Source organism: Tursiops truncatus, chromosome 11 (assembly GCF_011762595.2).
Source record: "Tursiops truncatus isolate mTurTru1 chromosome 11, mTurTru1.mat.Y, whole genome shotgun sequence".
Classification (NCBI taxonomy): Eukaryota; Metazoa; Chordata; class Mammalia; order Artiodactyla; family Delphinidae; genus Tursiops; species Tursiops truncatus.
In genome coordinates this window covers 51405850-51433272 of record NC_047044.1, presented here as the reverse complement: position 1 = coordinate 51433272, position 27423 = coordinate 51405850, and the positions used below count along the sequence as shown (strand labels likewise).

Below are 27423 nucleotides of genomic sequence, written 5' to 3'. Positions count from 1 at the left end.
GATGTTAAAAAAAATTGTCATGGAATTTCACCTCAATAATAAAAAAGCCCAATATGAATACAGCGTATAATCTTTATATATTCTCCTATTTACTTACTTCTATTCCATAGATTTGGGATTTGAGTCAAAGAAGTTTAAAGTTGTAGATAACTTGGAATTAGAGTTCGGTTATATTTTTAGCTTGGAGCCTATAATTAAATGTGTAAACTTATCTTTAATGAATAAGTCTATCATGACAGAATTTAAAAATACATGCAAATTGCTAAATAGTCTTGTTAAAATGGATTATTCCACAAGTGGGAAGGCAGTGACGTTATTTTTATAACTTGATATTTCACTGAAGTTTCCTTAATAGACTTAGTCCATGCAAGTGTCCTAGAAAACAAATTCTGTAAGTAGAGAATTCTCTTCCTAAGTTTCATAAATATTAATTATACTGTGCTAAGTGATTTACAGTTAATTATTGCAACAACTAACTGAGATAGACGTTATCCTCATTTTAAGGATAAAGAATTGAGACTGAGACAGGTTAAATAATTTGTTTGACTCTAGGAACCAAAGGTGAATTAAAGTGTGCATGACTCCAAGCCTGTGGTGTTATTTTTTTGTTTTTGCACTACTCCAGACAGCGGTGAAACCACCATTCTATGTGATAAGCTTCATTCTATTACCACAGGACATTTTTCTATCTTAATAATCAGTATTCTTTTTCTTTTAACAAAATTGACTACAATTTAGTAAAAATAAATGTTTTAAAAATTTTATGATGACTCAGTAGAATCAGGTTAATTTTTACTTTTATTTTTGATGTAACGTATTTTTCCCCCAAATAACAGTTATTTATGTATTTTTCTTTTAGGAGTTGACACAAAGTTGAAGTTCACTCTTGAGCCATCTTTAGGTCAAAATGGTTTTCAGCAGGTAATTTTATTTTTGGTTTTGAAAATACCTTTATTTTGGGGTACCTACAGGGTACACTGAGGTATATTCTCAAAGTGGGAAAATTAACATGTGCTTGGATATGCCTAAGAAGATGAGTCAGTTTTAAAAATTATAGATAAAATAACTTGTGAAGCTATAAGTGACTTGGATTTATACTTGCAGTGAAAATTTTTGCACTTTTTTTTAATGGTTCAAGTGTAAAAAAATTTAAAAACCAAATGCCGTTATTCCGAATCCGTAACACATGTTTTGATTTCAGAGTTCCCAGCCTTTGTGTGTGTACTGCAATTGGATCACGGGTGTGTTAAGGGTACCTAAGTGGGGGACCTTGGGGCAGTCATAGCCCTTAGACCAGTCATGTCTGGCTGAAGGAAGCTCTGAATGTTTACCCCAGTGTTCTGTATACATTTTCTCATGCTCTACGAACGTTAAGATGGGGAAAAGTTGACAAGTGCTTAACCAGGTCAGTATTATCACTTTGACAGCTTTTCTTCTTTGTTTCTAGTGGTATGATGCGCTCAAAGCGGTTGCCAGACTATCGACCGGAATACCAAAGGAATGGAGGAGAAAGGTGAGGCGGATTTGTATGGCTAAAGTACAAAAGGCCCATCACTTTGTCCCTCTTGAAAGTGTCTGGAATGTCAGAAAGGATATTCTAGATTTAGTCATTTGAAATCTGTCTCTCTTCATTATTCATTAATTCAGTAAGTATTTAATGATTATCTATTCTATGCCAGGTACTGTTCTGCTGGGTAATGGGGATACAGCAGTGGAAAAAAAAAAACAGCAGACCAAAATTTTTGTCCTCATGGAGTTTACAATGCATATAATATAAAGTAGGTCAGATGATGCTAAGTGCCATGCATAAAAATAAAGCAGAGAAAGGAATCAGGAGAGAGGAATGGAGGTAAGGAGGTAGCATTTTAAATGGCAAGGTGACATTTGAATAGGGCCCTTAAAGAGGTGAGCCATTGACCCCGTAGCTACCTGGTGAGAGAGTACTCCAAACAGGAAACACCCTCAGGTGAGAGCATCACTGAGGAGTATGCAAGCAAAAGCAAGAGGCCAGGGTGGCTGAAGCACAGTGAATAAAAGGGAAAGCAATGGGGGGGGGGGAGGGTCATAGAGGTAATGTGATGACCTTAGGGGAATGGCAGCTCATATAGGACCTTACAGGTCATAGTAGGACTTTTGCCCAATGTGAGATGAGAAACATTGGGAAGTTTTGAGGAGGAGAATAACGTGATATGACTTATATTTTAAATGGACCACTCTGGCTACTAACTTGAGAATATGAAGGACAAGGGCAGCAGCGGAGAGACCAGTAGGAGACTTGAGATAATTCAGGCAAGAGATGGATCAGGGTTGTGGTAGTGTAGATGGAGAGAAGGTCAGATTCTGGATATATTTTGAAGGCTGGGTTGACTTGAATTCCTACTGGATTGAATAAAAAGTGTAAGAGGGATGTCAATGACTTCAAGATTGACCTGAGCTACTGGAAGGGTAGAGTTACTGTTTTCCCAGAGAGGGGACAAGCAGGTGTGTGTGTTTGTGTGTATGTCTGTATAGTTGGGGTGGCGGTGGATTAGACAGTTGGTTTTGGATATGTTAAGGTTGAGATGCCTATTAGATGTCTAAGTTGAAGATGTCAAGTGAGCATTTTGACATATGATCCTGATGCTTAAGAGAGAAGTATGGCTGGAGATATTAATCAGTGTTATTCCTGCTAAATTATGTTCAAATACCAAAACTTGAATTGCCATCTTATTAATTCATAAACGTAGTCTTTGTTTCCTTTTTTAAAAAATTTTATTGAAGTATAGTTGATTTTCAATGTTGTGTTAATTACTGCTATACAGCAAAGTGATTCAGTTATACATATATATACATTCTTTTTTATATTCTTTTCCATTATGCTTTATCACAGAATATCGAATATAGTTCCCTGTGCTATACAGTAGGACCTTGTTGTTTATCCATTCTATATATAATAGCTTGCATCTACTAATCCCAAACTCCTAATCTATCCTTCCCCCACCCCCTTCCTTTTTGGCAACAACAATTCCCATTCCTTTTATTAAATTTAATTTTTATTATATATTGGGGTATAGTTAATTTACAATGCTGTGTTAGCTTCAGGTGTACAGCAAAGTGATTCAGTTATACATATACATATAGCCATTCCATTTCAGATTCTCTTCCCATATAGGTCACCACAGAATATTGAGTAGAGTTCCTTGTGCTATACAGTAGGTCCTTATTGATTATCTATTTTACATATAGTAGTGTGTATATGTTAATCCCAAACTCCTAATTTATCCCCCCACCCCACATTTCCCCTTTGGTAACCGTAAGTTTGTTTTCGAAGTCTGTAAGTCTCTTTCTGTTTTGTAAATAAATTCATTTGTATTATAAACCAGGTCTTAATACCCCTAGAATCTGAACATTTTGGTTCCTCAAAATGCACATTAGAAATAGCATTATGAAACAGCTTTTCCAGATAAGGTAATGAAAGGAGTAAAAATATCCAGTGATTCCTTTAAAAAAGTTATTCATTATAGGAACCCATCTGTCAGTTTTTTGTGTGTGTGAGAGAGGGATGATTTAAAGGCAGAAGCCACTTTATGGTAAAAACAGGCCCATACTCCACGGATGACCAGGGAGCTCTTGCCCAAGCATAGAGCGCCATCCAGAGCCAGGTATAACAAGCTCATAAGCTAATTTAGCTATTCCAATGAACTGAAATAAAATTTGAAATGTTTTCGTTTTCTTAACAATATCCCTAATGGCTGGATCATTGCTTGGTACATAGTAGGAACTCAACAATATTAATTGAAAGAATAAACAAAAGCCCCTAATTGGTACAGTTTAGTACAGCAATTTTTCAGTGAGGTTCTTAGAGATTTCTACATGTAGGCTATATCTGTTCTAGTAACAGCTCTCATTTTCTTATTGGACGCAATCATTATTTCCTGATAAAGAAAGATGAAATTATGTCTTTTACTTTAGCATTCTTTTTTATTAATATTTTAGGTTTGGTTGACCTTGGCAGATCATTATTTGCACAGTATAGCCATTGATTGGGACAAAACCATGCGCTTCACTTTCAATGAAAGGAGTAATCCTGATGATGACTCGATGGGAATTCAGATAGTCAAGGTAATGCCCCTAAGTTTAGCTTATTGTCCTAATTTAGAAGAAAGATTCTAAGAGCCAGATGTTTCCTGGACAGAGGATCAAGCCTTATGGATTGAATGTCCGTGTATTTCCTGCTTCCTAATTTCATTAGTTAACAGCCTTTTTTTTTTTTTTTGCGGTACGCGGGCCTCTTACTGTTGTGGCCGCTCCCGTCGCGGAGCACAGGCTCCGGACCCGCAGGCCCAGCGGCCACGGCCCGAGGGCCCAGCCGCTCCGCGGCCCGCGGGATCCTCCCGGACCAGGGCACGAACCCGTGTTCCCTGCATCGGCAGGCGGACTCCCAACCACTGCGCCACCAGGGAAGCCCAGTTAACAGCTTTTTAATGGGGAACTTGATGATGCCTTGTCCTCATAAATTTGTATGTTGCTAGTAAGAAGAAAATGTTTCCATTCGTATTCAACTTATTTATTTTGCTCACATGATAGGAAATTGAAATTCCTTTTTTCTTTAGCATGGGTCAGTGCTTTTAACTGGATTTTAATGTAAAAGTCACTGAGAAATTTAAAGTTAAATCTATTTCATATTAGAATAATTGGGTACTTCTTAGGATTTTGATAATTTCTTAACTGTCATTTTATGAAGATAGTTAGATTGACTGATGGGTTTACTTTAAACCAGATGGTCAAATGCTCAAGCCAGCTGTGGTTCACCTACCTGGATTATTACAGTTGATCAGAGCCTGGCACCGAAAGCCAAGGATGCTGATTTGATTTAATCCCATTATTCTTCTCTTACATAAGCCTCTAGCACATGCTTTTTATTTTATATGAGTACATTACATGTGATGCTAAACTGAGGGTTTAAAAGGAAAGTTGTTTCATCTAAATTTCGGTCACCAGAAGTTGGCTAATGTTTTGGCAGATTTGAAGATATGTTTTTCAGGAGGAGGTCCTAACTAAAATGAGCTATTTTCTCATCTAACTTGGTCTGTTTCAAGCATATAATATAAAAAAGGAAATTTTATATTGTATGCTTGAAAAGCCTTTGCATTGTCCACATTTGAGCTGTTTATTTGGAATTTAGGTGTATGTTTCCCAGAGATGAAATATTCCATATTTGAAATATTTTCTTTCTATTTAAGTTGTGAATTAAGGCAATGCACATTTTATAACAATCATGTTATTAAGAGAAGTTTTTTTCTCATTGAAATGAATGATATGTCAGTAAAATGACTTCAGCTCCTGAAAATCATAGTCTCTGTTGGGTAATTAAATTATAGATATTGCCCTCATTAAATATTAAAGCACAGTAAATGTTTCTGCCTCTTTTATACAAATTTATAAAACAACTTGGAGAGAATGGTTTTTCTGTCTCTTTACAGTACCGGTTACATTTTTTTATTCTTTTCATTTGGCTCCTTAATACTATTTGGAGTTTTGATAGCTAAATATTATATCATTTTTTATAGAAAGAAATAATGTTAGCATCTATCATAATGTGTTAAAATGACTTGTTTTATTTGAGATGTATGATTAAAATAAACTGTCAATTTATTTGGAATTATAATGCAATATTAATTCTGAGTCCCTTTTTGTGTTAACTCTGGAAATACTTTTGGTAGCAAGTTTGCCTGACTGAAATTCCTCTTGAAAATGCCTCAGCATATTAGAAAACTAAAAAAAAAAAAAAAAAAAAAGTTTTGGTCCATGTGTTTTAAGTTGCATATACATTTTTGAAAACTAAAATCCATGTTGATACTCTGACTCTACTGAATGCTGAGGCAGAGAAAAAACTAAAGTTTTTAGAGAGCTTAAGGAGGTATTTTAAAAAATGTTGTTTCCCTGTCATTTTAGGATCTTCACCGCACAGGCTGCAGTTCTTACTGTGGCCAGGAGGCTGAGCAGGACAGGGTTGTGTTGAAGCGGGTTCTGCTGGCCTACGCCCGATGGAACAAGAATGTCGGGTATTGCCAAGGCTTTAACATCCTGGCTGCACTAATTCTGGAAGTGGTGGAAGGCAATGAAGGCGATGCTCTGAAAGTGAGTATCAGGCTCTGAAGAAGGCAACTAAAATTCTTCAGAGAGTGAAATACTGGAGCTATAACTTCTCTTCCCTGGTGCTCCACCTCCTTCCAGGGTATTGACTACACCTTTCTTATTATCCATGACACCATTTCTCCCAGGTTAAAGCCTAGTCACATGACAGACTTATGTAGCTGCCAAATTTGAGGAGAATGATTATGTTTTTAGTCTCACTTATGAGACATCACATTTTTTTAAATTTAATTTTATTCTTTTAACATCTTTATTGGAGTATAATTGCTTTACAATGGTGTGTTAGTTTCTGCTGTATAACAAAGTGAATCAGCTATACATATACATATATCCCCATATCTCCTCCCTCTTGCGTCTCCTTCCCACCCTCCCTAGGTCCCACCCCTCTAGGTTGTCACAAAGCACCGAGCTGATCTCCCTGTGCTATGGGACTGCTTCCCACTAGCTATCTATTTTACATTTGGTAGTGTATATATGTCCATATATACACTACCACTCTCTCACTTTGTCCCAGCATACCCTTCCCTCTCCCCATGTCCTCAAGTCCATTCTCTAGTAGGCCTGCATCTTTACTCCCGTCTTGCCCCTAGGTTCTTCATGACCATTTTTTGTTTGTTTGTTTGTTTTAGATTCCATATATATGTGTTAGCATATGGTATTTGTTTTTCTCTTTCTGACTTATTCACTCTGTATGACAGTCTCTAGGTCCATCCACCTCACTACAAATAACTCAATTTCATTTCTTTTTGTGGCTGAGTAATATTCCATTGTATATATGTGCCACATCTTCTTTATCCATTCATCTGTCGATGGACACTTAGGTTGCTTCCAAGTCCTGGCTATTGTAAATAGAGCTGCAATGAACATTGTGGTACATGACTCTTTTTGAATTATGGTTTTCTCAGGGTATATGCCCAGTAACGGGATTGCTGGGTCATATGGTAGTTCTATTTTTAGTTTTTTAAGGAACCTTCATACTGTTCTCCATAGTGGCTGTATCAATTTACATTCCCACCAACAGTGCAAGAGGGTTCCCTTTTCTCCACACCCTCTCCAGCATTTATTGTTTGTAGATTTTTTGAGGATGGCCATTCTGACCGGTGTGAGATGATATCGCATTGTAGTTTTGATTTGCATTTCTTTAATGATTAATGATGTTGAGCATTCTTTCATGTGTTTGTTGGCAGTTGTATATCTTCTTTGGAGAAATGTCTATTTAGATCTTCTGCCCTTTTTTGGATTGGGTTGTTTGTTTTTTTGATATTGAGCTGCATGAGCTGCTTGCAAATTTTGGAGATTAATCCTCTGTCAGTTGCTTCAGTTGCAAATATTTTCTCCCATTCTGAGGGTTGTCTTTTTGTCTTGTTTATAGTTTCATTTCTTGTGCAAAAGCTTTTAAGTCTCATTAGGTCCCATTTGTTTATTTTTGTTTTTATTTCCATTTCTCTAGGAGGTGGGTCAAAAAGGACCTTGCTGCAATTTATGTCATAGAGTGTTCTGCCTATGTTTTCCTCTGAGAGTTTGATAGTGTCTGGCCTTACATATAGGATTTTAATCCATTTTGAGTTTATTTTTGTGTATGGTGTTAGGGAGTGTTCTAATTTCATTCTTTTACATGTAGCTGTCCAGTTTTCCCAGCACCACTTATTGAAGAGACTATCTTTTCTCCATTGTATGTTCTTTCCTCCTTTATCAAAGATAAGGTGACCATATGTGCATGGGTTTATCTCTGGGCTTTCTGTCCTGTTCCATTGATCTGTAATTCTGTTTTTGTGCCAGTACCATACTGTCTTGATTACTGTAGCTTTGTAGTATAGTCTGAAGTCCGGTAGCCTGATTCCTCCAGCTCCGTTTTTCTTTCTCAAGTTTGCTTTGGCTATTCAGGGTCTTTTGTGTTTGCATACAAATTGTGCAATTTTTTGTTCTAGTTCTGTGAAAAATGCCATTGGTAGTTTGATAGGGATTGCATTGAATCTGTAGATTGCTTTGGGTAGTAGAGTCATTTTCACAATGTTGATTCTTCCAATCCAGGAACACGGTATATCTCTCCATCTATTTGTTTCATCTTTAATTCTTTCATCAGTGTCTTATAATTTTCTGCAAACAGGTCTTTTGTCTTCTTAGGTAGGTTTATTCCTAGGTATTTTATTCTTTTTGTTGCAATGGTAAATGGGAGTGTTTTCTTAATTTCACTTTCAGCATTTTCATCATAAGTGTATAGGAATGCAAGAGATTTCTGTGTATTAATTTTGTATCCTGCTACTTTACCAAATTCATTGATTAGCTCTAGTAGTTTTCTGGTAGCATCTTTAGGATTCTCTATGTATAGCATCATGTCATCTGCAAACAGTGACAGCTTTACTACTTCTTTTCCGATTTGGATTCCTTTTATTTATTTTTCTTCTCTGATTGCTGTGGTAAAACTTCCAAAACTATGTTGAATAATAGTGGTGAGAGTGGGCAACCTTGCCTTGTTCCTGAACTTAGTGGAAATGGTTTCGGTTTTTCACCATTGAGGACATGTTGGCTGTGGGTTTGTCATATATGGCCTTTATTATGTTGAGGTAAGTTCTCCCTATGCCTACTTTCTGGAGAACTTTTATCATAAATGGGTGTTCAATTTTGTCAAAAGCTTTCTCTGCATCTATTGAGATGATCATATGGTTTTTCTCCTTCAGTTTGTTAATATGGTATATCACATTGATTGATTTGCATATATTGAAGAATTCTTGCATTCCTGGGATAAACCCCACTTGATCATGGTGTATGATCCTTTTAATGTGCCGTTGGATTCTGTTTGCTAGTATTTTGTTGAGGATTTTTGCATCTGTGTTCATCAGTGATATTGGTCTGTAGTTTTCTTTTTTTGTGACATCTTTGTCTGGTTTTGGTATCAGGTTGAAGGTGGCCTCGTAGAATGAGTTTGGGAGTGTTCCTCCTTCTTCTTTGTTTTGGAAGAGCTTGAGAAGGATAGGTGTTAGCTCTTCTCTAAATGTTGGATAGAATTCGCCTGTGAAGCCATCTGGTCCTGGGCTTTTGTTTGTTGGAAGATTTTTAATCACAGTTTCAATTTCAGTGCTTGTGATTGGTCTGTTTATATTTTCTGTTTCTTCCTGATTCAGTCTTGGAAGGTTGTGCTTTTCTAAGAATTTGTCCATTTCTTCCAGGTTGTCCATTTTATTGGCATATAGTTGCTTGTAGTAATCTCTCATGATCCTTTGTATTTCTGCAGTGTCATTTGTTACCTCCCCTTTTTCATTTCTAATTCTATTGATTTGAGTCTTCTCCCTCTTTTTCTTTTTTTTCTTTTTTTTTTGCCCTACGCGGGCCTCTCACTGCTGTGGCCTCTCCCGTTGTGGAGCACAGGCCCCGGATGCACAGGCTCAGCGGCCATGGCTCATCGGCCCAGCTGCTCTGCAGCATGTGGGATCCTCCCGGACCGGGGCATGAACCCACTTCCCCTGCATCGGCAGGCGGACTCTCAACCACTGCGCCACCAGGGAAGCCCTCCCTTTTTTTCTTGATGAATCTGGCTAATGGTTTATCAATTTTGTTTATCTTCTCAAAGAACCAGCCTTTAGTTTTATTGATCTTTGCTATCATTTCCTTTATTTCTTTTTCATTTATTTCTCATCTGATCTTTATGATTTCTTTCCTTCTGCTAACTTTGGGGTTTTTTTTTTTCTTCTTTCTCTAATTGCTTTAGGTGTGAGGTTAGGTTGTTTATTTGAGATGTTTCTTGTTTCTTAAGGTAGGATTGTTTTGCTATAAACTTCCCTCTTAGAACTGCTTTTGCTGCATCCCATAGGTTTTGGGTCGTCGTGTTGTCATTGTCATTTGTTTCTAGGTGTTTTTTGATTTCCTCTTTGATTTCTTCATTGATCTCTTGCTTATTAGGTAGTGTATTGTTTAGCTCCATGTGTTTGTAGTTTTTACAGATCTTTTCCTGTAATTGATATCTAGTCTCATAGCGTTGTGGTCAGAAAAGATGCCTGATACGATTTTGATTTTCTTAAATTTACCAAGGCTTGATTTGTGACCCAAGATATGATCTATCCTGGAGAATGTTCCTTGAGCACTTGAGAAGAAAGTGTATTCTGTTGTGTTTGGATGGAATGTCGTCTAAATATCAATTAACTCCATCTTGTTTAATGTATCATTTAAAGCTTGTGTTTCCTTATTTATTTTCATTTTGGATGATCTGTCCATTGGTGAAAGTAGGGTGTTAAAGTTCCCTACTATGATTGTGTTACTGTCGATTTCCCCTTTTATGGCTGTTATTGTATGTTTTATTTATTAGAAGCCCGTCACTAGTCCAGCTTGTATTCAAGGCGAAGGGCATATACAAGGGTGTGACTGCCAGGAGGTGTAGACCCTGAGGGGTCACGCTGTAAACTGCCTTATTTGTTATGCTTAATTCTGGTTGGATCTTGTTAATAGGTTGCTTTCACATCTGGGGCAAGGTATGAATGAAGTAGGCTGAGAGTGAATGTCTGTTATGGAAGGTGTTTGTGTGGAGAAAGGTTATGGAAGTGAATTATGTTTCTTATCTTTTAATCTTGGATGTCTAGGGCCTTTTTTTTTCTTGTGGTTTGCGGGCCTCTCACTGCTTTGGCCTCTCCCCTTGCGGAGCACAGGCTCTGGACGCGCAGGCTCAGCGGCCACGTCTCACGGGCCTAGCCTCTCCGCGGCATGTGGGATCTTTCCGGAATGGGGCACGAACCTGTGTCCCCTGCATCGGCAGGCGGACTCTCAACCACTGCGCCACCAGGGAAGCCCTCGGGCCTTTTTTAGTAAAAAAATTCTGGAAACACTTTGAGATGGGTCGCTAGCAAGTTAAACATATAGGTCTGAATATGACTCAGTGAGTCACCACAAATGGTCTTTATGAGAAATGAAGCGTTTCAGATGTAGAGGATGGCCACTGCCTTATTTGCTTGGTGTAGTATGGGGTTGCTTATTCATGTTTGAATCCTGAAGCTGTTTTTGATTGCAATGTTGTGTGGTGGATGGGACGAATACTTAGTCTTTGTATTCAAGATCCCCCGCCTCCTCCCAATTCTGTGTTTGATTTCAGCAAATAACTTAGTGATATTCTTAATCACTCACTTAATGTCATATGGAAAAATAAACACATTTTCCTCCTGGTTTTATACACATCGTGGTGTAATTAACTATAAATCCAGCATGACATGATCTAAATCTGTATTCACCCTCTCGATTTTTCCATTCATGTATTTAAGGAAACAGCTTTGAAGGTACTCGTTCATCAAATAGGCAGGGGAGAAGGGGAGGAGGCAGTGACAAATCAAATACGTGAGTTTAAAACATTTTTTATTAAGAAGCAATTTTGTTTATTCAGTCTATCAGCTTTAGTCATTTTTTTTTTTCTGGTGTAATTTGCATGACTATGAAATGAGAGCTGTCCAGTTGAAATGTTGAAATAAACAGGTTTGGGAAAGGGGATATAAATGCCAATCAAATCACAAAATCTCAGTGATATTTGAGAAACTGAAAATTCACATAAAAAGATGGATTATTCAAAGCTGAGAAACTGAATATTTATATTTCTGCCTCTAAGAAAATGAACTCTGTGGAATGAAATGACATCATCATCATTTAGGAATCTTGTGGTTAGACATTTAATGTGCAGAGGAAGGTTGGGTTTATGAAGACACTTCTGATGCTAAGGAAAATATTGGGTGTCATTGTTTTTCCAGCAGCTCTTTTCGCCTCTGCAAGTTGTAGTTATTAGGGAAATGAATAGTTTATCATAGTAGGTAAACCATTTTCCCTGCTTTTTTTGTGTTTACTGTTTTTTCTTAGTAACTCTTTTGTTTTTAACTATTTGTTAAAAATTTGAAGCTTCCCCATTATTTTTTGAATACTTCATTTTTAAGAGCAGTTTAGAGTCATAGCAAAATTGAGAGGAAAGTACAGAGATTTTCCATATACCCCTTGGCGCCCCCCCACCATGACAGCCTCCTCCATTATCAGTATCACTCACTAGAGGGGTACATTTGTTAAAATCGATGAACCTACATTGACACTTCAATAATCACCTGAAGTCCACAGCTTACATTAGGGTTCACCCTTTGTGTTGTACATTCTACGGGTTTGGACAAATGTATAATGACACATAGTCATCATTAGAATGTCATAAGGGTATTTTCACTGCCATAAAAATGCTCTGTTTTCTTCACTCCCTGCCCCCCTTCCACTAATCTTTTTACTACTTCCATAGTTTTGCCTTTTCCAGAATATCATATCGTTGGAATCATACAGTATGTTGCCTCTTCAGATTGGCTTCTTTCGTTTAGCAATATACATTTATGGTCTCTCCATGTCTCTTCATGGCTTGATAGCTGGATTCTTTTTAGTAATGAATAATATTCCATTGTCTGGACCTACTGGAGGACATCTTGCTTCCAAGTTTTGGCAATTATGAATAAAGCTGCTATAAAAATCCACATGTAAGTTTTTGTGTGGACATAAATTTTCAACTCCTTTGGATAAATACCAAGGAGTGCAGTTGCTGGATTGTATGGTAGGAGTATGTTTAGTTTTATAAAAAAAAAAAAAACTCATCAAACTGTCTTCCAAAGTGACTATACCAGTTTGCATTCCTACTAGCAAAGTCTGAGAGTTCTTGTTGCTCCACATCCTTGTCAACATTTGTTGTTGTCAGCATTCCAGATTTTGGCCATTGTAATAAGTGTGTAGTGGTACCTCACTGTTGTTTTAATTTGAATTTCTCTGATGACTGTGATGTGGAACATCTTTTCATAGCTTATTTACCACCTGTATAACTTCTTTGGGTGTCTGTTAAGGTCTTTGGTCCATTTTTTAATCAGGTTGTTTGTTTTCTTATTGTTGAGTTTTAAGAATTGTTGTACATTTTGGGTGACAGTCCTTTTTTCAGATCTGTCTTTTCAAATATTTTCTCCCAGTTTGTGGCTTTTCTTCTAATCCTCTTGGCAGTGTCTTTCACAGAGCAGAAGGTTTAAATTTTAATGAAGTCTAGCCTACCAAGTATTTCTCTCATGGATTGTGCCTTTGGTATTGTATCTAAAAAGTCATTTAAAAGTCATACTCAAGGTCATCTAGGCTCTGTTATCTCCTAGGAGTATTATGGTATTGTGTTTTAGATCATAGGTCTATGATCCCTTTTGAGTTACTTTTTGTGGAGAGTGTAGGGTTGTACCAGCACCATTTGTTGAGGAGACTGTCAGTTCTATTGCCATTATGTATCCTATTTTTTTTAAAGATCTAATGTTTGGTCTTTGGAATACAGTAGTAGGTGAAGTAACATAGCTGACATAGTACATAGCTGGCTCTTCTGTCTTATGTCAGATTTTTTTTTTTTTTTTTTTTTTCTGTACGTGGGCCTCTCACTGTTGTGGCCTCTCCCGTTGCGGAGCACAGGCTCCAGACACAGGCTCAGCGGCCATGGCTCATGGGCCCAGCCGCTCCGCGGCATGTGGCATCTTCCCAGACCGGGTCACGAACCCGTGTCCCCTGCATTGGCAGGCGGACTCTCAACGACTGCGCCACCAGGGAAGCCCTTATGTCAGATTTTGAGATGCGTTTGGACAGAGAATTTCATTGTGTCACAAGAATTACTGTGATAATCGGAATTCTTTTTCTTGTTTTCATGTAATTTTGAGGGATTGTGATGCCTCATAAAAACTTATAAATTCATTTAAAAATCTTTCTTGGTATTATATAGCTTATTCTAGATGAAAAGTGCAGTAATAGACTGTTACCTTTAAATTTTGCCTTCAGATCCCATAAATCTTCTCCTTACCTGTAGAGCGCGAGGTCCCTGACAGTGCTCTCTGCTCTGCTGACAATTTGCTCTCCCCTCTGCTGGCCTGTGTGAGGGCTTCTTCCCTCCACAAAGGCTGAATGTACTGCTTTTACTGCTAAGCTCCTGTTTTCAGGGTGATGCTGCATTTACCTGGTAAATTCTGACCCTGTGTCAGAAGGCTAAGGCGGTTCCCTGGGCCTGTTCACTCCTATAGTAAAGGCCGTGGGGGGCCTTCCTGAGAGTATGTCCCCAGTCTTACTGACTTAGTCAAAACTATGACCCTAGGGCTTCCCTGGTGGCACAGTGGTTAAGAATCCGCCTGCCAATGCAGGGGACACGGGTTTGAGCCCTGGTCTGGGAGGATCCCACATGCCACAGAGCAACTAAGCCCGTGTGCCACAACTACTGAGCCCGTGTACCACAACTACTGAAGCCCGTGCACCTAGAGCCCGTGTTCCTCAACAAGAGAAGCCACTGCAATGAGAAGCCTGCGAATCGCAATGAACAGTAGCCCTTGCTCGCTGCAACTAGAGAAAGCCCGTGTGCAGCAACGAAGACCCAACACAGCCAAAAATAAATAAATAAATTTATAAAAAACAAAACAAAACAAAACAACTGTGACCGTAAAAGTAGAAGTTACAAGCCAAGGATGAGGGGGAAACGGGCCCTTGGCAGGTCTGGGAGATAATTTTTTTTTTTGGAAAATAGTGTCTTGTGATATGCTGAAAATCAAAATATGAGACAGCTACCTCTTTACCAACGTATAGGACCCACTATGATTTTGTTCTTTTATTTTTTAAATTAATTTATTTATTTTTGGCTGCATTGGGTCTTCATTGCTGCGCGTGGGCTTTCTCTAGTTGCGGTGAGCGGGGTCTACTCCTTGTTGCGGTGTGCAGGCTTCTCGTTGCGGTGGCTTCTCTTGTGGCGGAGCACGGGCTCTAGGTGGCTGGCTTCAGCAGTTGTGGCATGCGGGCTCAGTAGTTGTGGCTCAAGAGCTCTAGAGCACAGGCTCAGTAGTTGTGGCACATGGGCTTAGTTGCTCCACGTCACATGGGATCTTCCCAGACCAGGGCTTGAACCCGTGTCCCCTGCATTGGCAGGTGGATTCTTAACCACTGCACCACCACGGAAGTCCTATGATTTTGCTCTTAATTTTGCTTTTTCTGTGCTCTAGGGAAAGAGCAGTTCTAAGGAGGAGGGCATAAACAGAGCATGCAAGCTGACATATAGAACTCACGTGTGTTTTGCTGGGTCATTCTGGTGGTCCTTGACATCTTAGAAAAGATAGAAAAATCAGATAGAAAAGTCAGAATGAAAATAGTAATTTGAAGAGCATGAGCCAATCTCATGAAAGAAATCCCAATTTAAAAGTACCATTTGCTCAGACAAAACCTTGTTGCACTCTCCCAGGAGAGGAAGTGGACAAAAAGCCGACATCAGTTGTCCAAATAACCCAGGTTGATGGTCAGTGAATCTTGAGACCGGCTGCAGTTGGGATGTTCCATGACAGGCCAGCTGTTGGTTTTCAGGTTAAGGTTGTAAAACTGTGCTGGTATCAGGGAGCCGACATTGAGATTCCTGCCGGCTGCTGAGAAAGCACGTGCTCCGTGGCTTCTCAGAAGGAGGCTGAGGGGTGTGTTTATCATCACAGCTACTTATAGGATGAACTCAGGTCTAGTGGCCCAGCTAGAAGTTTTAGACATTGGCAGATGTGGGGTCTGAGGTACTTAGACAGTTATGCCGCCCGCTCCTTACCCAGGGGGAGAGGAGCCTTGAAAATCCAGAACATTTAGTTCTGACATATGTAAAGGATAGTGTGCTTTGGCTAACTGCATTTTATCTATTTGAATATGTTCTATTTAAGATATGTGAATATACTGGTTTTTATGAAGCAATCTTCTTTTTTTAATAGATTTATTTTGTTTATTTGTTTTTTTTTTCGGGCTGCATTGGGTCTTCATTGCTGCATGCAGGCTTTCTCTAGTTGCAGCTAGCAGGGGCTACTCTTCGTTGTGGTGCATGGGCTTCTCATTGCAATGGCTTCTCTTGTTGCGGAGCATAGGCTCTAGGCGCACAGGCTTCAGTAGTTGTGGCACGTGGGCTTCAGTAGTTGTGGCTCACAGGCTCTAGAGCGCAGGCTCAGTTTTTGTGGTGCGCGGGCTTTGTTGCCCCACGGCCTATATGAAGTGATCTTATTCTTTATCTTTTTCTTCAGATTATGATTTACCTTATCGACAAGGTACTTCCTGAAAGCTATTTTGTCAACAATCTCCGGGCACTGTCTGTGGATATGGCCGTCTTCCGAGACCTCTTGAGACTGAAGCTCCCTGAATTATCTCAGCACCTGGATACTCTTCAGAAAACTGCAAACAAGGAAAGTGGAGGTAGTGATGATTCAATGCTATTTTACCTTTGAAAATACTTTACTTCTCTGGTTCCACTGTACATAAGAGCCTAAACCTTGAATGGAAATATGTGTTTTCAGATATTTCTATTGGTGAGAGTTTAGTGCAATGAAATAGATTTCTAGAGAACAAAAACAAAACTAAAAACAAAACCAAGAACAAAAAACAGAGGGGCAAATGTTGAACCTCTAACTGGTTATGGTTAGGAACTCAGACAAGAACCTAATACTTCACCAGTGCCAGATCACCAAGTATATATTGTACTCTAGGTAAAGAAGGGTATCCGTGTCTTGCCATCTAGTTAAACTGCTTTAAGTTGGCACCAAAACTACAGGAGTTCTTTAAAACTGAGCTACAGGTACAGCTTAGCACAGACTGTGGTTTTGCCTCAACCATTGATGTTACGGAGAGTGGAATATGTATTTTCATAGAGTTGTAGGAGATAAAAGCAGTCCTTTGGACTGAGTTCCTTTGATTCATTCATGCGAAGGGTATTTAGATTTACTTGAGATGAATGGGCCTGGTCTTGCTGGAGAAGGGCTCTTCTGGACCTCTGTTTAGAACCTGAGCCCTGCAGGAATGGACTGGGCTGAGTGGGGCGGTGATGGAGACAGCTCTGCAAGCAGCTCTGCGTCTCCTCCATCTAGCCGGCTTCGTCCAGCTTCCCAAGTACCTGAGCTCGTAGCTGTCATTATAGCCACTGCTTGCACTTCCCCGGCTGTGCTCAGGATACCAGAAATAGAATAGTCAGAAGTTTGCTATGTTTCCTTTAAATGGTTGCCAGTTCCTGATCCATGCATCTAAATCTGGGAAAATACGAAAGGATTTTGAGGACCCTATCTATGATTAAGATACACTGGAAATTTTAGTGACACCTGAGCGTCTCTAAGCATTTTCTTCTAACTCATTTGAGCAATCTTACTTAATTTGGCTGTGCAGTATACTTGTGAACCGATGAGGATTTCATAAAGCTTCCAGCGAGACCAAACTTTTCTGTCCTGGAGTCAGACACACTTTTACTGGGCTCCATGTTTCCCCTAAATGCCCTGTACTTGCTTAAGTGGTGACCTCAGATTCTAGTCTCTGAACAAAGATATTCCTTTGTTCATAGGTAAGAAGCAAGAAAATGAGTGCAGGAGAACAGATCTTGTTTTGCTTGTACTTGGGTAACTGCACCTTCTGACTGTAATTTGGAGGGAGGATTAGTCCAAATATCTAAATTTTTGTATTTCATTAAAATACACGCTTATGTGATCACAGGAAATGGGAGGGGACTCTTTTTTTTAGTGAATCCAGAAACTTCAAAGTGAGCTGGATCCCAGGTCTTTAAAACTGGGTATAGTTTAGTTAAAAATATTGTAAAATTTCACTTTGCTTGATCTCCGAGTATTTTGGGATTTTCCAGCTTTATTTCTGTTATTGATTTCTGGTTTAATTCCATTGTGGTCTGAGAACTATGTATAAATTAAGAAGTAGACAGGTAACTGCTAATGAGCAATTTTATTTTTATCGGCAGCATTTGAATAAAGGTAGGCTTTAGGAGGTTTTGAAAATCAACTTTTACCTTTGAGAGGTTAAAATCCTTTTTATCCTGTTTTCGGTAAGGAAAACATCCTCCTTAATTTTCAGCACCCCACAATAGGTAAAGCCAAATTAAATTTTAGGTTAAGATTTCTGAAATATCACAAAGAATCTGTGAAGTTCAAATTATTGAGATTTTTATTAAACACACCAGTGTTCTTCCAAAAAAAAAAAAAAAACAGGGCTTCCCTGGTGGCGCAGTGGTTGAGAGTCCGCCTGCCAATGCAGGGAACATGGGTTCGTGACCTGGTCTGTGAAGATCCCACATGCCGCGGAGCGGCTGGGCCCGTGAGCCATGGCTGCTGAGCCTGCGCGTCCGGAGCCTGTGCTCCGTAACGGGAGAGGACACAACAGTGAGAGGCCCGCGTAAAAAAAAATAAAAAAATAAAAGAAACAAGGAAGGACAAAAGGAGGAAGGAACCAGAATTTAGAGATATAAAGAAATCAGTCAGGAAATAACATATTTGGGTGGACATGGGAGACTGAAAGAGGGTATTTTTATATCTTACAAGTTGTCGATTCTGGAGAGATGTAGAGTGTTTGTTTCATTTCAGGTGGATATGAGCCCCCACTTACGAATGTCTTCACGATGCAGTGGTTTCTGACTCTCTTCGCTACGTGCCTCCCTAACCATACGGTTTTAAAGATTTGGGATTCAGTCTTCTTTGAAGGTTCGGAAATCATCCTAAGGGTGTCGCTGGCTATCTGGGCAAAACTAGGAGAGTAAGTGATTTCCCACTGCTGTTCTTTTCTGTGGTGTTGAGGGCTTTACACCATTTTTGTGCTCTAACAAGTAAAGGATTGCTATTTAGGTTTGAGGAGGAGAGAAAGTTGTGAACTCGGTGCAATTGCTTCTGCCTTCTGAACTCTCAGCTGGCTCTTCTGTGAATGTTGGGGGCAGAGAGAATCCATTTTACTGAAGGAGGCAAGCTGTTTCAGGCCTGTAGGTCTCCTCCTCCTCGGTGCTGGTGTCCTGCCTGGTCCGAACTGTCGGCATCTTTCCTGACACTGGTTGGGGAGAGGGAAAGGGATGTAGATGGAAGAGGAACAGGCAGATCTGGAGAGGACTGGGTGGGTTTGTTGGTTAAGACTGCAATTTGGCTTATGTTTGAATCTTTATAATTTATTTTGTGAGCTGTGATAAAATTAAATGAGATAATATGTGTAAGGGTATCTAGCATGGTGCTTGGTACCTAGTCAACAGTAGAACTTACTTCATTTCATCAAGAGTTAATTCTAGGGGCTTCCCTGGTGGCGCAGTAGTTGAGAGTCCGCCTGCCGATGCAGGGGACACGGGTTCGTGCCCCGGTCTGGGAGGATCCCACGTGCCGCAGAGTGGCTGGGCCCGTGAGCCATGGCCGCTGGACCTGCGTGTCCGGAGCCTGTGCTCCGTGGCGGGAGAGGCCATGGCGTGGGAGGCCCGCGTACCATTAAAAAAAAAAAAAAAAAAAGAGTTAACTCTATGTTGCAATCTATTACTACTAAACAGATTTTACTTACATTCTTGTCTAGTAGCAGAGCTGAAAAAACTAGGGTATTTTCACCTACCTCTAATGTATTATGACTATTACATTAAAATTCTGCCTTTGGGGTACTGGAAGAGACGTCAGGATGAAGTTGTTGCAGTTAACTGAAGATGCAGAGGATTAAAAAAAAAATTATATTGGAGTATAGTTGCTTCACAATGCTGTGTTAGTTTCTGTTGTGCAACAAAGTGAATCAACCATATGCATACATATATCCCCATATCCCCTCCCTCTTGAACCTCCCTCCCACCCTCCCTATCCCACCCCTTTTTGTGGTCATAAAGCACCAAGCTGATCTCCCTGTGCTATGCTGCTGCTTCCCACTAGCTGTCTGTTTTACATTTGGTAGTGTATATATGTCAATGCTACTCTCACTTTGCCCCAGCTTCCCCCTGCCCCCACCATGTCCTCAAGTCCATTCTCTATGTCTACGTCTTCATTCCTGCCCTGCCCCTAGGTTCATCAGTACCATTTTTTTTTAAGTTTCCATATATATGCGTTAGCATACGGTATTTGTTTTTCTCTTTCTGACTTCACTCTGTATGACAGACTCTAGGTCCATCTACCTCACTACAAATAACTCAATTTCGTTTCTTTTTATGGCTGAGTAATATTCCATTGTGTACATGTGCCACTTGGAGATGCAGAGAAGTTGTTAATGTTTCTTTCCTAGAGCTGTAAATGACTTGAGTGGGTACCCATAGGCGACACGGATCAAAACCTTTTTCAGTAGCCTTTTTATCTATGACCAGTTGTTTCCTTGGAGACTTGCAGTATTTTTTACTTTTTGTAAGAAAGATCCACTGACTCTCAATTCAGGGATTAAAAAAAAGTCATTGTGTGTGGAAGTATTTTTAAATATCATATAGCTATCTCCTTTGCCTTTGTTTTATTGTACATAGCTTTTCAGCTAGGCAAATAAATTAATCTGTGCGGGGTTTGTTGTGCTATTTATTTACCTGATTACTTTCTTCTGATGTCTACCTCTTTCTGCAGTCACATATTTCCAACCCACTCTACACCTCGTAAACTCTTTGAGCTTTGATAATTTCTCTATCAAACACTATCACACTCTAACTGGTGTGATAGTTACTGAGTAATTAGCTTATGGGGTTAAAATGCTAAAGCACTTTACTGTATGCAGTTACGGTCCCCTTTTTGTTAGTTCTTAATTATGGGGCAGGAGGAAAAGAGGTGGTTCTCATTTTATTCCCATCTATCCATTATTTGTAGGATCAGAATTTATTCATGTGGTCATCCCAGGGATGGCACACTGTTGAAATAATAATAGCTACACTTAAAATCCAATATTCATGGAGTGCTTGCGAAGGACAGGCATGGTTCTAAGCACTCTAGATGTAAAATTAACTCATTTAGTCCTCACCATCATCCTATGAGGTAGGTACTGTTATCATCCCCATTTTATAGATGTGGGCACTGAGGCACAGAGAAGTTAAGTAAATTGCCCCAAATCACCGAGTTAGTAAGTAGAAAGGCCTGATTTTGAACCTAGGTATCTTGGCTCTATAATCTGTGCTTTTAATAATGTGAATCTATTGCTTATAAATAGCTCCTGTTTATGAAGTTCAGGGATCTATGAATCAGACTCGTAGAATTTTAAATGTTTCATAGTCTTTGCTTATTATAATTATACATGTTTTGAGCGTGCAGCTTGTTAAACGAAAGGCAAGGCAACCAACATGTATACAACATCAAGTACCTGCCGTGCCGTCATTGTGTTAGGAAGTTTACACACATCATCTCATTCGATTCTCCCCACAACCCTGTGAAGTAGGTAGGATTATTCTCCCTGTCTTTTCAAGTGCGAAAACTACCCCAGGAAGGCTAATTAACTAGCTCATTGTCCCACAGCTAATGAGTAGCGGAGCTGGGACTTAATCCTGGATCTTTCTGACTGTAATCAGTCAGACTCCAGGGCCTATAATCTTGTCCACAAACTTTCCATTGGAAAAATCGTAAACAGTATGCAGGTGATCTCCAGCTTATGTGTTCCTGAGTAACATATGTGCCTTGTGTGTGGTTATCCATGGGACCCTTCCCATCACCCTGCCTCTGCAACGTGAAATTTCCTCCTTTGCTCATACCAGCGGTACTTTTGGAACGTGTAAGCTGTAGACCATCTACTTAGCCCCACTGGCATCTCTTTCACATGTCCCTTCTTTTCTGATCTGACTGCCTTGATTCCCTCCCTCGTTGCCTCATGCCTGGCACTGTCCTCCCTGGCCTCCCCGTCGTACCCTGAAATCGCCATGCCACCTCCCGGGCAACCTTGCCAAGGGCATGTCTGTTCCCACACTCCATATTAAAGGCCTTTCAGTGACTCTTGTCCCGAGGGGGCTCAGCAGGCAAGGGAGGCCATTGCGATCTGCTCTCTGCACCTCTCTGCCCTCAGCTCTCCCTGTCGCCCCCAGCTGTGCAGCCGCTCCCATGCTGGTGGTGGGGACCTACATGCATTTCCCCCGGTAGTGCCTTCTGTCTCCTGTATCCACATCTTTGGGATGCTTTTTCCACCTTGTCAACCTGCAGAATATTTTTCAAACTCATCTTAGGCATTACTTCTCTTCCTCGCGCTTCCTGCCACTCACAGGATAAACGTAACCACTTTATTTATGCCCACATGGTACTCGGTATTTTTCATTAACACGTCAGCCGTTTATTTCATTTATTTATTTACATGTTGTGGCAGTGGGCAGTGAACAGCACTCCAGAGCATGGAATTTTCCCATCATCATATTGGTTTTGGATGGCTCTATAGAAATCCCCTAACCTTAGTGTATGCCAAAGAGCATGTCTTATGATTGGTGGGCAAATAGAGTTATCCTGCTATGCAAAGAATGTCATAATAGATAAAACAAATACACAGGTCTCTTTGCTTTGGGTTATTCCTTCCCCCTCTAGAAGAAGGATTAAAGTCTCACCTGTCTCACAGGATGGGAGGTGACATATTCTTTATTTACATGTCAAACCAAACACAAGAAACAGGGTGTAATTTCCAACTAGCAGCAGTGTCCTGAGAAGGGCTGAAAAGACTACCTGTGAAAATATCCTGTGGACTGATGAAATATGCAGATAAAGTTTTTGTATATTTCATCTTTCACTTCTACTGTGGTTTGATTTTAGTCTGTCAATGCCACTGCAGTTTGCAGATCCAGAGAAACAGATCCCCTCTAGGGAATAATTGTACTTGGGCACCCAATTTCCTGGTTATAATTGCTGATCCGTGATGGGTATTCTGATGTGTAGAATGTGTCACATGGAAACAATAAAGATGCCACAGATGGGGCTGTGAGTCAGCGGAGCAGCATAGCAAAGGTGGGAACTCATCCTAGAATAAGTACCTTTACATTGTCCTTCGAATTTTTAAAATCTTTTCTCTGCCTAAAACAGGCTGTCCTGTGAGTGTATCATAGGATTTTGACTTTTGTTGGTTGCTAACTTGGTCAATTTGATGGCAAGAGAAAACATGCCTTGTTGTGCCTGCAGCATGTACCTGATAGCGTGGGTATCCTAAACAGTTCCTTTTTCTGTCCTTTATCTAGGCAGATAGAATGTTGTGAAACAGCAGATGAATTCTATAGCACCATGGGGCGCCTTACCCAGGAGATGCTGGAGAATGATCTCCTGGAAAGCCATGAACTCATGCAGGTGAGTGGGCAGTGCCACCCCCCTTGGCTCGGGGGACCCTGGTACCGTGGGAGCAAGCAGTGCGAGAGCAGCGATCTTGGGAAATGTATTTTCCCAGTCCTCAGATGTAGTTTTTCAAATGACCAAGAGTCTATATATAATTTGTTAAGCATCTAACTGTGTCACAAGAGGAAGGAAGAAATGGATATTCGTTACGGCTTTCGTTCCAACTGTGTTGCTTAAAAATCATAACGTGCAATATAAAAACCAAAAAACCACCAGAACACCTCCTCCCTCACCCCCCAAATCACCAGGTATTTGTTCTGAATCTGATTCTTAGCTGTAAAGGGAGACATGTGGGGAGAAATAATTATTTCTGAGAAGGGATTATTGAGGATAAAAAGGAGATTATTCTAATCAGCATTTTGGTTTATTTGTTTTGCCCACATTTGCAACTCATGTTATTACATATGCATCATAAATTTCAAAATGGAAGACTTGAAGGGTTTGGTCATTTTTCTGGCATGTTGCTGTATCTCAAGATTACATTCTCCAAATCATTAAAATTGGCAGTGAGTATAGAAGAGATAGAAGTATATATATAGTATATATATATAGAAGTGTATATATATATATATATATATATATATATATATATAGAAGAGATATATATAGAAGAGATATATATAGAAGAGATAAGTATATCTCTTCTATATATATATAGAATATATATATATACTATATATATATATAGAATATATATATATAGTATATATATATACTATATATACTTCTATATATAAGTATATATATAGAAGAGATAGCTCTCTTCCATTCGGCTCTATGACATGAGTTTTCTGCAGCCTCCTCCCGCTTTTTTTTTTTTTTTTGCGGTACGCGGGCCTCTCACTGTTGTGGCCTCTCCCACTGCTGAGCACAGGCTCCGGACGCGCAGGCTCAGCGGCCATGGCTCACGGGCCCAGCCGCTACACGGCATGTGGGATCTTCCTGGACCGGGGCACGAACCCGTGTCCCCTGCATCGGCAGGCGGACTCTCAACTACTGCGCCACCAGGGAAGCCCTCCTCCCGCTTTTGACCACTGCTTCTCTTGCTAGTTCTTCCTTCATCCTGCCCACTGACCAACAGTTGGTCTTGTCCAAGGTTGTCCTTGGGCCTTAGTTCCTTCTTTCTCTGTGGTTTCTCTCTCCCTTTTTTTTTTTTTTTTGGTGTCAATTTTCATGTTGGGTTCCATGCCTGAGGTCATTTCTGGGTGGTGGAGCCCAGTCAACAGGTTAGAAAACAGAGACTCAGGCCCTGATTTAGGACTTGTCAAGTGAAGAGGTTCCAGTTCCTTTGCTTGTATCCTGGTACCTCCAGCTCTTTCTCAGAATCCCTCACTTTTAGCAGACAGCTGCCCGATTCACTGAGAATACTGACCACCTGGTATAACTTCCCTGAACATTCATATTTTGTATTTCATGTTTTCTTTGCATTGTCATCCGGTCTTTCTTCCTTCCTGTCTGTCTCAGAGGTGGAACGCTCTATCTGCCCCTGACCTCTGTGTTCTGATTTCAACTCCTCTCACACGTCCTGGGCTGCTGCTTCATTGCTCATTCTCTCTCTTAGAGGGAAGGGCCTTTTATTGAACATTGTTGTGGATGTGAGGTCCAAGCTTGGCATTTTCCACGTGTGAGATCCTTTACATCCTACAGAATTGCCTGGTTCACATGCCCCAGGCGGGACTGTGAGATCTCATCCCTTCTCCCTCACTCATGAAACTACAGTGACTACTCACTGCCTACAGCACAAAGCGTGGATTTCTCAGCTTATCCTCCAGTGCTCTCGACTGTCCGGCATTAACCCATCTTTTCAGCCATAGTTCCTATTCCTCCCTTTTGTACCCTTGACCTCGTCTAGTCAAGTCACACTGTCTTCCATGTTCCCAGAAAGGCCTGGGAACATGCCTCCTCTACGCCTTTGCTCTCTCTGTTCCGTCTTTCTCTTCTCCCTTCACGTGTTTCAGGCCTGCTTCCTTGTGAAATGTCCAGTTCAGATGCCATCTTCTTTGTGAAACATTCTGATAGTCTCGGCTAAAAGCGTCTCCTTCTTTGCCTCACCACATTTTCCTTGTACCTCTTCTGTGAGCCTTCATTACATTCTACCTTGAGTTGAGGCTGTGATACTGTAAGTTCCTTAAGGACAGGGACTGTGCTTTGCTCATAGCACATAGCACTTTGCCTTTTACTGGTGCTGCACAATAAATGTATTAATTCATTAAGCAAATATCTATGGAGAGTCTGCAACTAGTTTTCTGCCTTCTCTTTCTCAGTGAATGTTTGCTGAATTAAACCACACTCAGAGATGATGGCCCTCCTTCTGGGGTCCGCCTGCTCTAATACAATCCTCACTTTGCTGCCAGAGTATTTGTCCACACTTACTGCTTTGGTCATTTTATTGTTCTTCATAAAACCTGTGCTTCCTTGTTATCAACTGCAGTAAATAAAATGTTTCAGCCTAGTTTTCTAGGCCCTGTATTAACTTCTCCAAATATTAAAAGAACATCTCTCTCTGTCAGAAGCCTTTCTTGAGGGAATTAATATCTGGTTTTACCTTTTTTTTTTTTTTTGTGGTATGGTACGCGGGCCTCTCACTGTTGTGGCCTCTCCCGTTGCGGAGCACAGGCTCCGGACGCGCAGCCTCAGTGGCCACGTGGGATCTTCGCGGACTGGGGCACGAACCTGCGTCCCCTGCATCAGCAGGCGGACTCTCAACCACTGCGCCACCAGGGAAGCCCTGGTTTTACCTTTAAAGATGGATCGGAGTAGGTCGGGCTGTGTGTGTGTGTGTGTGTGTGTGTGTGTGTTTGAGGCAGTGGTGCAGAGCAGACAGGCAGTTCATGGCTGAGGGAACAGCATGAGACAAGGCATTGGCAATGAAAACCTTTATGGTGTGGGAAGGAAGCTACAGGAGTTTGGTATACAGGGATGGCTCGTGGGAGACCACAACCCATGGTTAGGAGTGTGGACTTGATCCTGGAGGTCAGTGGTTGTGAGGTTGTGCTTGCTGGAGTTCTTGGGCCTCTGTGGAACCTTTGGAAAGAGAAGAAGAGCTGTGGGCCTGAGAGGTTTTAGGGAGAAGAGGGAAATGGTCTCAGTTGTGTCTGATGTTGATTACAGGGGCAACTCTGTGAAGGGTGGACTTGAAGGGGTCACCATGGGGAGGCAGTGAAGGGTCGAAGCAAGAATGGAACAGAGGCAGTACTTAGAAGGTGAAGTTGACAGGACTTGGCCATGGGAAGTGGACATGGGGTGAGGGAGAAAGACAGGGAGAACCAAGGACAGCCCCCAGGTTTCTGGCTTAGGAAGAAGAGGAAAAGTTCACAGGGGAGGAAGGTGGATTTGTCTTCACACTGGTTGCATTGGAGGTATTCTGTGGTGGCCCCATTTCTTACCTATACAGAGGCGCTCCCCACTACTTCACAGCCAGGACCTATTGCACTGGCCATAGCTCTGTCCCCACCCAGTCCCCTGTGGGCCTTGCTCATCCCCATGACAGGGCTTGTGGTTCCCTCTGACACCCTATCTGGGCAGATCCTTTCTGCCTACCGGATCCTACTCAGTCTGTTCTCCCCTCCCCTCAGGCTCTGTCATCTCAGCCCTCGTTGATGATACCTCTTCCCTACTCCTTCAGTACTTAAGATTGTCAGCAATTGACTTAATTTTCATTACAAATTATTTTATATTGTTTGGTATTTTTTCAAATATGTTAATCTTATCTAGCAACTTCCTTAATGATAAGGGCCTTGTATTACCCTGTATTCCCATAACATCTAATGTAGCGCTAAGAACCCACCTGGTTGCTCAGTGCATATACAGAATTATAGACCATTAGAACTCGAGGCAGTGGTTTTCAAACGTGACTGTGTGTAAGCAGCACGTCAGGAGTGTATTAAAAGGCAGATATTTGGCCCGTGGGTGGTTCTGATGCAAGTGGCTTTGAGCTAACACTTAGACAAACACTGGTTTGAAAGAAGCTTAACAGTCCACTAACCTAATTCTGTCATTTTACAGAGAAGAAACTAAGACGTGGAGAGTGAGCCTCTTGCCATATTCTTAGGTTGTCTAGTGGCAGACCCAGAACTGGGGCCCAAGCTCGACACCTGGCCAAGTGCTTCTCCTCCCCACCCAACACAGGGCTTCCACCTTATTGAAAACATGACTTTCTAAAAGCTGAAATCCCTTTTAGAAGAATGAGGAACGTTTTATCTCACCTAAAGTTTAAACATTGCCAGAAGGAATGATAGATATGTTGAGGTAC

At 40.7% G+C, this 27423-nt stretch overlaps 1 protein-coding gene across 4 annotated transcripts in view; it reads left to right on the top strand.

Annotated features, from left to right (window-relative positions):
* The window catches only part of TBC1D30 (TBC1 domain family member 30), an 83970-nt gene that overhangs the window by 42783 nt on the left and 13764 nt on the right, over window positions 1-27423 (top strand). For all 4 annotated transcript variants that reach the window (XM_019918772.3, XM_073788415.1, XM_073788416.1 and 1 more), the window contains 7 exons: window positions 860-921; window positions 1448-1513; window positions 3976-4101; window positions 5935-6120; window positions 16164-16332; window positions 18489-18657; window positions 23021-23126. In XM_019918772.3, the coding sequence (XP_019774331.1) occupies window positions 860-921; window positions 1448-1513; window positions 3976-4101; window positions 5935-6120; window positions 16164-16332; window positions 18489-18657; window positions 23021-23126 (884 nt within the window). The remainder of the gene's footprint in view (window positions 1-859; window positions 922-1447; window positions 1514-3975; window positions 4102-5934; window positions 6121-16163; window positions 16333-18488; window positions 18658-23020; window positions 23127-27423) is intronic.